Here is a 12,500-nt window from a genome sequence, read left to right as displayed (position 1 = left end):
ATATATTATAAAAGAAATAATAATAATAATAATAATAATAATAATAATAATAATAATAATTCCGTTTCATAAATCCTGGTTTTCACTTGGGGTACTTTTTCGTTTTCTATTTTCAGGTTTTCATTATGGTGTATTTTCGATTTTTTTTTTTTTTTTAATTCAGGTTTTCATTTGGACTAATCTTTCGTTTTCTTTTTTTCTTTACATTCAGGTTTACATAACTGAATATAGTTTCTTTTCCTTTTTTTTTTATATACATATTCTTTTGCGTCTGATTGCCTTACATCGTTTCGTTTCACAGATCCAGGTTTTCACAAGGGAGTATTATTTCGTTTCACAGGTCCAGGTTTTCACTAGAGATAATTTTTTTTTTCATTTTTTTTTTTTTTTTTTATCATATGTGAACTAAAAAGGCTGTAAACGTGAATATATAAGAGAGACACTGGTCAAAATAAATAAATAAATGAAAAAAAAAGTATACGAATTATTATTATTATTATTATTATTATTCATTTATTTTATTTATTTATTTTTTGTCATCTGTCAAATGTTACGAAAATTTAATGCATGAACAAATGAATTAACCAAGTGAATTAATTAATGTCGTTGTTGAAGCAATGAGGAGAATGAATGAAAGACACGAATTAAAAGAGGAGAGTAAAGAAGAAAGACAGAGATAAGGAAAACATAAAAAAAATAAGAAAGAGGGAATAAATAGAGATAAGATGGAAGAGAAAAATAAAAAAAAAATTGATGAACGACTGAATGAAAATATTAATGAATGAAATGAATAATGAAAAAAAAAATAATAAAACTGGACATAAGTGTAGAAAATTGTTATTCATTTATCATATCTCCTACTTTTATCATTATTCTCCTTTCCTTTCCTCCACTCACTCTGTACAAATCTCTCTCTCTCTCTCTCTCTCTCTCTCTCTCTCGTCTATTCATCTACATTTTTTTTTTTTATTGTTTGCTTCTAAAATCTTGAGCCATTGCAGTTTTATATGAATTAATTCTATGCAAAAAAAAAAAAAGCTCAAAAAATGAAAACAAAAAAAATAAAATAAATAAAATAAAAGACTAAATTTTGATTCACATGCTTTATTTTTTTTATTTATTTATTTGTTTATTTATATATTTTTTTTTAGTTAACGACTACAGTTAGGTATACTTTTATTCATTTTTTTTTATTTATTATTCATTTATGGTATAACTTTGGCATGTATCAAGCATACGTACGTACATGGGGCATAAGCGTACACACACACACACACACACACACACACACACACCTATTTCGCTGGCAAACATTGGTGGCAGCGGTGGGATAGACAACACACACACACACACACACACACACACACACACACACACACAGTGATTCAATATGAACCACAGAGGAAAAGAGAAAAAAAGTTAATAAAAAAAAAATTCTCACAACATTTACTAAGTTCCTACATATTTTTTTCATTTTCACCTGCAAAGTTCACCTGTTGTATAACCCTTTGGTGTGGCCTCGCGTACCTGTCTGTTGTTCACTGTTATTATTATTATTATTATTATTATTATTATTATTATTATTATTATTATCATTATTATTATTTCCAGTCAGTCTTCATTATTTGTCACAGTTATTGAATCTTTTACGTTTGATTTGATTAGTTTTTTTTTTTTTTTTTTTATTGTCATCATTATTAAATCCATTTCACTTCAGAAATTTGGAATGTTGGAATCTTGTTAATCTGTCACTAGAACCGTAAAAACATTCTTAAAAACCCGCGTCACTTCAACTAGAGCCTTTGGAATGTAGAAATCTTGTTAATCTGTCACTGGAACCTTAAAAACACCCTTAAAAACCCGCGTCACTTCAACTAGAGCCTTTGGAATGTAGAAATCTTGTTAATCTGTCACTAGAACCGTAAAAACACCCTTGAAAACCCGCGTCACTTCAACTAGAGCCTTTGGAATGTAGAAATCTTGTTAATCTGTCACTGGAACCGTAAAAATATTCTTAAAAACCCGCATCACTTCAACTAAAGACTTTGGAATGTAGAAATCTTGTTAATCTGTCACTAGAGCCGTAAAAACACCCTTGAAAACCCGCGTCACTTCAACTAGAGACTTTGGAGTGTAGAAATCTTGTTAATCTGTCACTAGAACCGTAAAAACATTCTTAAAAACCCGCGTCACTTCAACTAGAACCTTTGGAATGTAGAAATCTTGTTAATCTGTCACTAGAACCGTAAAAACACCTTTGAAAACCCGCGTCACTTCAACTAGAGCCTTTGGAATGTAGAAATCTTGTTAATCTGTCACTGGAACCGTAAAAACACCCTTGAAAACCCGCGTCACTTCAACTAGAGCCTTTGGAATGTAGAAATCTTGTTAATCTGTCACTGGAACCGTAAAAATATTCTTAAAAACCCGCATCACTTCAACTAAAGACTTTGGAATGTAGAAATCTTGTTAATCTGTCACTAGAACCGTAAAAACACCCTTGAAAACCCGCGTCACTTCAACTAGAGCCTTTGGAATGTAGAAATCTTGTTAATCTGTCACTGGAACCGTAAAAACACCCTTGAAAACCCGCGTCACTTCAACTAGAGCCTTTGGAATGTAGAAATCTTGTTAATCTGTCACTGGAACCGTAAAAACACCCTTGAAAACCCACGTCACTTCAACTAGAGCCTTTGGAATGTAGAAATCTTGTTAATCTGTCACTAGAACCGTAAAAACACCCTTGAAAACCCACGTCACTTCAACTAGAGCCTTTGCAATGTAGTGAAGTTGCGGCGCAGGCGTGTTGCAGAATAAGTTCCTTTCAGTCCCACCGACCAAGACTAACACAATACGACCAGGTGTGGCTCAGTACAGAATTTTGGTCTACACTATACAAGACTGTTCTATTACACACACACACACTCTCTCTCTCTTTCCTCTCCAGTATAATCCGTTTTCTTTTCTCTCTCTCTCTGTCAGGCCATCACCAGAGGATAACTACAGCAGGTGAAGTAGTAATAGTATTAGTAACAGTATAAACGCCACAGACAACACCCCCTTACCATTAATTAGCGAACACTGATAGAAAACGGAGTACTGGTGGAGGGGGGGGGGACTGCTGGAATAACAGGGGGAACTAAACTATACTGCGACTTGCTAATAACTGAAATATTCCTGTTTTTTTTTTATTTGTTTTTTTTTTCAGTGCATTATTAAGTTTGTTCGTATGTGCGTGTACATCCTCCGACTTACGAACAAGAGATAAACCATGTGCATGTGTGTTTAATACGTACACATGACCGTTTTAATCTATGTACGTATACACACGAGTCTCATAGAAAATTGGATGCAAAAATCAAAAACGTTGCATACATACATACACACATACATACACACGTACATACATACATACACACGCATACAAACATCTATTTCTCTCCTTTAATGCTATTTTGTTCTAGTCTATTCTCTTCCTCATCATTTTCCTTCGTTATTTGTGTATTTTCTGCTTCTTTTTCACAATGGCCTATACAGTTTTATATTAGAGTAGTGAGATAGGGCAGTGTTATCTTTGAAGGGCGTAAGGGGGAGGGAGAGGGAGGGGTCAGAGCAGAAGCCAGCTTGCCACTCCACCTGACTGACTGACTGACTGGTTGGCTGGCTGGCTGGCTGGCTGGCTACTTGGGCGAGAAAAATGTCAGTCAGGAATCACTACTTATGATTGACTAACTGACTGGCTGACTGGCTGACTGACTGGCTGATTGAGAAAAATTGAGTCTCAGTTATCACAATCCTTGACTGACTGACTGGCTGACTGACTGGCCGAGATACAAATCAGACCAGTTATGCTTGACTGACTGACTGACTGACTGACTGACTGACTGACTGACTGACTAACTGGCTGGCTGGCTGACTGACTGACTGACTGACTGACTGGCTGACTGACTGACTGACTGACTGACTGACTGACTGACTGACTGGCTGGCTGACTGACTGACTGACTGACTGAGATACAAATCAGACCAGTTATGCTTGACTAACTAACTGACTGACTGACTGGCTGACTGACTGACTGACTGGCTGGCTGGCTGACTGACTGACTGACTGGCTGACTGACTGACTGACTGACTGACTGACTGGCTGGCTGACTGACTGACTGACTGACTGACTGACTGACTGACTGACTGACTGACTAGCTGACTGACTGGCCGATACAAGTCAGACCAGACAGTTATGCTTGACTAACTAGCTAACTAACTGACTGACTGACTGACTGACTGACTGACTGACTGACTGGCTGACATCTTGACTGATTGTGAGGAAAAACATGCCAGTTAGCCACTCCACCTCTTTACTGACTCACTAACTGAATGGATGGTAAGGAATGAAGCTGATCATTACGACACACAGCTGACTGACTGACTGACTGACTGACTGACTGACTCACTGACTCACTGACTGACCCAGCAAAAAGAAACTCTTGATTTTTTTAGGTTTTCAGTGCATTCCAATCATATTAAAATCCAATTCGAATTAGTATAAACACTCTTTTAGATTGAAATGCTTTTGTGACAGGTTTAAATGCCTTCATGTAAGTTTAAATGCTTTTAGACATATTTAATTGCTTAAGTTTAAATGCCTTCAGAGATTAAAATGTCCCTATTACAGATTCACACAAGTTTAAATGCCTTCAGATACGTTTAAATGCCTTCAGATAAGTTTAAATGCCTTCAGATAAGTTTAAATGCCTTTAGATAAGTTTAAAATCCTTCAGATAAGGTTAAATGTCTGACAGGAAAAAATGCCTTGAAAAAAAAAATTAAATGCCTCTTTTATGAGTTTAAATGCTTTGTGGTAAGTTTAAATGCTTTGTGGTAAGTTTAAATGCTTTCAGACAAGTTTAAATGCCTTCAGACAGGGTTAAATGCCTCTTTGATGAAAAAAAAAATGCCTTGAAAAAATCTAAATGCCTCTGTTATCGGTTTAAATGCTTTCAGACAAGTTTAAATGTTTTGTGGTAGGTTTAAATGCCTTCATATGGGTTTGAATGCCTTGAGGTGGGTGTGGGTGCAGTGGCGTGGGTATGGAGTGCCGTGGACACGTTGCATGGAGGACAGACAGACATTCAACACGAAGAGGAACAGTAAGTGAAGCGTGGCGGTGTGTTGCCGGAGACTTTCAAAAACACGTGGAAATATTTACATCTTATCACTGCTCTTCTTCTTCTTCTTCTTCTTTTTTTTAAGTTGAAGCTTCACGCATTCATTAAAGTTCACGGGAGTATTTACATGTGATAATTCAAGTTCTGTTCTTAACCTCAGTCTTCACACACACATTTAAAAACGTTCATTGTAGTTTTGTAAGTTCAGTGTTGAGGGAAACGTGCTTATATAGAGTTTTTCCTTACATTTTTTCTCCCGAGGCTGTGAAATATTTACAATTAATTTTCTTTTTTTTTTCTCTCAAATGTCGAGGCATGAATGTATCTAGGGAAGATCAAAATAGTGTTGTAAGTTCAAGGTGAATACATGTCCCAGTGAATATTATACCGTATATAATTGTTTATTTATTTATTTATCTTATTTTCCTTCCCAGAGGCTGTGAAATATTTACAACTTTCCACTTCAGCCTTTACAAACGTTCATGAAGTTTATATTTAAGTTTTTTCAAGTTCAATGTGGGTGAATGTTTACAATGCGCGTTAGGTTTATTATTTTCTTGACGCTGTGAAATATTTACAACCATTTTTTTTTTCAAACTTACGAGGTACAAACGCAATTAGGAAAGTTCGTATTTAATAGTTTTCTAAGTTCAGTGTGGGTAAATATTCCATATGTATCTTTTTTCTCGAGGATGTGAAATATTTACAACTTTTTCTGTTTTGTTTTCTGTTTACGTTAACCTTTACAGACGTTCAGGAAAGGTCAATAGCAAATGTATTCGATTAAGTTCAATATGGGGAATGGTTCCTTTTGATGTTTTTTCTATTTTTACTTTTTTTATTTTTTATTTTTAATTCTTGAGTGTGTCAAATGCGCACACTTTTCGTTTTCATTATTATTATTATTTTTTTTTTTTTTTCAATCTTGAAGGTGCAGACACATTTAGAAAACCTCAATGTCACATGTTTTCGAGTTCAGTGTGGGAACCATTGTACATTTTTTTTTTTTTTTCCCAGAAGGGTATATAATTATATCTTGTTTTTTTTATTTATTTATTTTATTTATTTTATTTATTTTTTTCCTCAATTTTCAAGGTACAAACACATTTCTTTTTAATGTTTTCCGAGTCACTCAAACTGGTGCAGCTGTTCCTTCACACGCTGGTTTATTCAAATTCAACTTTCTTTTTCAGCCCAAACACCATTTATGTCAAAAGAAAAGTCCAACATTTCCGATTTTAGATTAAACGTTCGCTTGCAATTTGTGGATAAATAAACATTACCTCATTATTTTCCGAGACAACCTGAAGTAAACACATCTCTCTTTCCACTTCAGCAATTCCAGTGTTACATTATTTTCTGCGACACATCTTGCTATTTCCACAATTTCAAGCTGGAGGTTCAAACACACTAAAAAAAAAATAAACAAATAAATAAATAAATAAATTCATATCAGTCTCTTACAAGAAAGTTTATTAGTAAAATGTGAATAAATGTTCCTTTAAACTTTGAGAGGTAAATATGTACAATATCTGGTGGTTTTATCCAAAGGTTGAGCCTCAGAAACATTTATAAGTTCAATATTAAATGTTTGCAAGTGAGCAGCGTCAGTAACTGTTTGTGTATGCCTTCATAGTTAAATACATAGATTTCTGATGCATCTTTCAAAACTTTTATATTAAGAAACATTTAGAAGTTCAATGTTAAGTGTTTACAAGTGAAGAGAATGCTCGTAAATGTTTGTGCATGTGTGTTTTCACGAAGATAAATATATACAGTTCCTAATGCATTTTTTTTCTAGCTTTTATCCCCAGAAACAATAATACAAGTTGGGTATGAAATGTTTACAAGTGAGGGGAGTGTTGGTAACGGTTGGTGTAAACTTGTAGACATGAAATATGTACAGTTTCTGATGTGTTTCCTTCCTTGTAACACTTTTGACTCAGAAATATTTGGAAACATTCAATGCTAAATGTCTGCGAGTCAAATGAATGATGGTAAATGCTTCCGTAAATTTCTGTGGACTTTTTTCTTCTTTCATTTGTATTTGCTCAATTTTAAGATTCAAAAAACACACTGAAAATACGTATATTATTCGATGTTATTTTTTTTCTTTTCCTTTTTGAGTCAAACACACAAATGTTCCCGCAGGCCGAGACATTTTGCAATACGTACATAATTTTCAAATACCCTTTTTTTTCGTTGTTGTTTTTTTTTTTTTTTTCCTCCATGGTCGCACTTCAAAAACGTTATATAAAATCTATTATATATTTTCTTTCACCATTAAGAAGGAATGTTTGTTAATATATTTTCTTTCTTTCACCTTCAAAAAGTTCGTGCAATTTTTCACTTTCACCGGCAAAAAAAAAATCTAATCTTTTGTTTCTTTCACTGGCGAAAAAGTTTATTATATCTTCTTTTTCACAATCAATTGCAAAAAAAATTGTTATCTCTTCTTTCACCGTCAAAAACACATCCTCTCTCTCTCTCTCTTTCTCTCTTTCTTCCAGCGGCGCTTTCACAAGTATTTCCTAAAGTTTGAAGTTCATATCTTTGGTGTCACTTCAACATTCAAAAATACTTACAAACAAAAGTGCAATACTCTTTTCCCCTCTCACTTTTATTTATTTATTTATTTTACCTTTCAATTTCCTTCAGACAAAAAAAAAAAAAATAATGTTAATGTTTGTCATGGTTTTTGTTTTGTCCATGAAAGTACCGAGGAAAAATTAATTGCAATTTTCATATTATTTGTTACTGTTCTTCCAATATAATTAATTTAGTTTATATCTTTTGTATTTGCTTTTATTTCCCTAGTGCAAGCAATTCACAAAAATTCATTAACATTTTATTTATTTTTTTCTTTTTTTTTCTTTTACTTTCAAAATTTTTTTCCTTCTATCAACAAGGTTTCAATTTTTTTTTTTATCTATTTCTATATGACCGAATGTTTTCTGCACAAACATTCATTCATTCCCAGGTATCTTTTTTTTTTATTTAATTTACTTCTTATCTCCCCCCCAAAAATACAAAACTTTTATTTATTTCCCTCCAATCTTTTCTATTCTCACAAAACATCAAAATTTACTGAGTTTTCTTTTACTTTTTTCTTTCTAATCTTCCAGAACACTTTACAAACCTTCATTGCATCTCATTTTTTTTTATTCAGTCTCTTCTATCACAAAATATTTACAAGCCTTCTCATTCATTCATTTTCTCTTTCTTATTTTCTCTCTTCATTTACTTTTGTCCTCTTCCCAGAATGTTTAGGACACTTCTCTTATTCATTCTGCATCACAACTTTTCATTCACACCAATAAACACTCTTAAATCTCTAAATTGGTAGTAGTAGTAGTAGTAGTAGTAGTAGTAGTAGTAGTAGTAGTAGTAGTAGTAGTAGTTTTTGCTTGTTTGTTCTTCCTTTGTGTTTCTTTCATTCCTTTGTTTCCTTTATATTCCTTTGCATTCCTTCATTTCTCTCTTTCTGTATTTCTATTCTCTATTATCTTCCTTTGTTCTTCCTTTATTGCTGCTGTTTCTCCTCCACATTCTTCCGTTAGTCCTTTATATTAATTTGTTACTTGTTTTTGTTCGTTAGTGATGGCAGTACAGGGATTTTTATTTATTCCTTATATTCCTTTGTTATTTTCCTCTATTCCTTTGATTCTATTATATTTCCCTGTTTATCTTTTATATTTCTTATCCCTTATTCCTTTGTTTACTTCTTTACTTTTGCTGGTGTGCTTTATATTCATTCTCATTAAGGTCATATTATTTTTCATTTATAATCCTTTACTTCCTTTATAAATTATGCCTTTTTATTTGTTTTCTAAATAATTGCAGTTTTCCTTTTCTTTTTTTTCGTTTTTTTTTTTTTAAATGTAGGAGGGACACTATTTTAATGACACGTTTCACTCTATGTTCCTTTGTTCTTCCTTTATATTATTATTATTTTTTTTTTCATTTGATATAACTTATTCTTGGTTTTCTTACTGATAAAAACTCGATTCCTTCACCAATGAAATGTTCCCCTTTTATATTCCTTTAATTAAACTTCATTCCTTTACTATTTAACACAGTTTTTCTGTTCCCTTATATTCCTTTAATTAAACTTGACTCCTTTACTTTTAACAATTTTCTTGATGTTCCTTTAATTAAACTCGATTCCTTTACTTTTAACAATGTTCCTTTATGTTCCTTTGTGGTTCCTTTGATTAAACTCGATTATATTACTTTTAACACGATTTTTCCTTTATGTTCCTTTGTGATTCCTTTACATTCCTTTAATTAAACTTGATTCCTTTACTTTTAACAATGTTCCTTTATGTTCCTTTGTGATTCCTTTGATTAAACTCAATTCTATTACTTTTAACACGATTTTTTCCTTTAAGATTCCTTTATATTCCTTTGATTAAACTCGATTCTTTCACTTTTAACACAATTTTCCTTTAAGTTCCTTTGTGACTCCTTTATATTCCTTTGATTAAACTCGATTCCTTCACTATTAGCAATTTTTCTGTGTTCCTTTGTGATTCCTTTATATTTCTTTGATTAAACTTGATTCCTTTACCAATAACACAATTTTCCTTTTTCCCCCATTCATAAGATGATTCCTTTGTTTTTTTTTATATTCCTTTGTGATTCCTTTGTATATGTGATTCCATTAACTATGCTATTTTTTCTTCAATTTTTCCTAATAAAATTTTTCCTTTATATTCCTTTGTGATTCATTTTATATTCCTTGGTTTTCTCTTTATTTCCTGAGAAGCACAAAATTTCGTTCATTTTCTATGCAAACAGTAAATTTTCCCTTGTTTTCCTTCTTCTCACATTTTCTTATATTTTCCTTCATTTTCCATACAAACGAGACAAATTTTCCTTTATTTTCCACACAAACAAGACAGTTTTCCTCTGTATTCCTTTATTTTTCCTGAGACGCAAAATTTCCTTCATTTTTCCATACAAACGAGAAAATTTTTCCCTGACTATCCTTTAGACACATTTATCCTCTACATTCCTTCACTTTCCTTACAAACACGACAAGTTTCCCCTTATCTTCCTTCTTAAAACACATTTCTCCTTCTACATTCCTCTATTTTCCCCAGACACGCAAAAATTTTCCAATACAATCCTTCTCATCACATTTTTCTGCTACATTCCTCAATTTTCCTTACAAATGAGGCAAGCTTTTCCTCACCTTCCTTCTCAAAGCACATTTTTTCCCTTCCGCTAACATCACTTCACCTCCACCTGTCCGTGCCTCCCTTGACGAACACGCCCCTGCACTCCTCAACCACTCGACGTCGCTACATGAGGGTGCAGAACGCGAGGCCGTCCGTCAGCACCTCTTGCATAAGCACTTGTGTCTCCATGGGGAAGGTGCCTCCATCATTCATTGAGTCTTCATAGTAGTAGCTATAGTAGAGGCTCTGTGTGGGGGTAGTGGAGTTAGTAGTGGTGGTGGTGGTGGTGGTGGTGCTGGTGGTGGTTTTTACAGTAGTAGTAGTAGTAGTAGGGGTAGTACTTTAGGTGGTAATAGTATGGATGTTACTGTTGTTATTACTATTGTCATTATTATTATTATTAGTAGTAGTAGTAGTAGCAGTAGTGGTAGTAGTAGTAGTAGTAATATTAGTAGTAACATAGCAGTAGTAGTAGTTATAATTATATATTTGTAGTTTTCATTTACACTAGTCTTTAAATTCCTTTCCTTCTTCAATCTTCTTAACTTAATCTATCCTGAATCGAACCTAACCCTAACCTAACCTAATGTACTGTAACCTAACCTAACTAAACCTAACCTAACCTAACCTAATGTACTGTAACCTAACCTAACTAAATCTAACCTAACCTAATGTACTGTAACCTAACCTAACTAAACCTAACCTAACCTAATGTACTGTAACCTAACCTAACTAAACCTAACCTAACCTAATGTACTGTAACCTAACCTAACTAAACCTAACCTAACCTAATGTACTGTAACCTAACCTAACTAAACCTAACCTAACCTAACCTAATGTACTGTAACCTAACCTAACTAAACCTAACCTAACCTAATGTACTGTAACCTAACCTAACTAAACCTAACCTAACCTAATGTACTGTAACCTAACCTAACTAAACCTAACCTAACCTAATGTACTGTAACCTAACCTAACTAAACCTAACCTAACCTAACCTAATGTACTGTAACCTAACCTAACTAAACCTAACCTAACCTAATGTACTGTAACCTAACCTAACTAAACCTAACCTAACCTAATGTACTGTAACCTAACCTAACCTAACCTAATGTACTGTAACCTAACCTAACTAAACCTAACTTACCTTAACCTAACCTAATGTAACTTCACCTCACCTCAGCCAGCCCCCAGCACCCACCTGGCACTTGGCACACCCGCAGTACTGTGCCAGCTGTAGTTCACGGATTCTCTGGCGTTCCATGTCCCTCTCCTGCTCCAGCTGTGCCTCCCGTCTCGCCTGCCTCTGTGCCTCTCTCTGTGCCTCCCTCTGCGCCTCCAACACCGCCGCCTGCTCCTCCAACACGCGCGACGGCCGGCTCGTCAGCACTCCGACAGGCAAGAGTGCCGCTGTGGGATGAGGTAGTGAGGTGAGGTGAAGTGCTCTCTCTCTCTCTCTCTCTCTCTCTCTCTCTCTCTCTCTCTCTCTCTCTTATTATTATTATTATTATCATTATTAGTAGTAGTAGTAGTAGTAGTAGTAGTAGTAGTAGTAGTAGTAGTAGTAGTAGTAGTAGTAGTAGTAGTAGTAGTAGTAGTAGTAGTAGTAGTAGTAGTAGTATGTATTCATAATTATATCCATTCTCTCTCTCTCTCTCTCTCTCTCTCTCTCTGTGTGTGTGTGTCCCATTACCCGTGGAGGTGACGCTGGGGGGCAGGATGGGGCCCCGCGGGGGGGTGATGGCAGGGGCGGGGGCGGCCTGGCTGGCTGTTGGGGGGGCGGGGGCGGCGACCCTCATGCGGGAGAGTGAGTTGGCCAGCGCTTCCTCGTAGGTCGGCGGGAACTGGTAGTAAGTCTGCAGGAATTACATACAATTACTTATATTACAGTGAATTACATAGATTACATAGATTATATTGAATTACATATAATTTTCATAGCTTTGCGGGAAGTGATTGTACGTCTGCCAGAATTACATATCGTTGACATTACAGGGGATTACATAGATTATATAGAATTTCAAATATAATCCTCAGTTTCGTGGGAACTGATACTAAAACTGCCAGAATTACATGGAATTACTTACACTCCAAGGAATTAAATAGATTATATAGAATTACATATATTATATATAATTGTATTTATTATAATT

General features: G+C 34.4%; 1 protein-coding gene across 10 annotated transcripts in view; it reads right to left on the bottom strand.

Annotated features, from left to right (window-relative positions):
* Positions 1-1,124: 1,124 nt before the first annotated feature.
* Positions 1,125-12,500, bottom strand: part of LOC135096007 (homeotic protein female sterile-like) — a 44,399-nt gene continuing 33,023 nt past the window's right edge. For all 10 annotated transcript variants that reach the window (XM_063997179.1, XM_063997181.1, XM_063997178.1 and 7 more), the window contains 3 exons: positions 12,041-12,203; positions 11,549-11,757; positions 1,125-10,593 (listed from right to left, as the gene is read on the bottom strand). In XM_063997179.1, coding sequence (XP_063853249.1) covers positions 10,471-10,593; positions 11,549-11,757; positions 12,041-12,203 — 495 coding nt within the window. In that variant the 3' untranslated portion in view covers positions 1,125-10,470. The remainder of the gene's footprint in view (positions 10,594-11,548; positions 11,758-12,040; positions 12,204-12,500) is intronic.

Source organism: Scylla paramamosain, unplaced genomic scaffold (genome assembly GCF_035594125.1).
Source record: "Scylla paramamosain isolate STU-SP2022 unplaced genomic scaffold, ASM3559412v1 Contig2, whole genome shotgun sequence".
Classification (NCBI taxonomy): Eukaryota; Metazoa; Arthropoda; class Malacostraca; order Decapoda; family Portunidae; genus Scylla; species Scylla paramamosain.
This window is presented reverse-complemented; position numbering and strand designations above follow the sequence as displayed.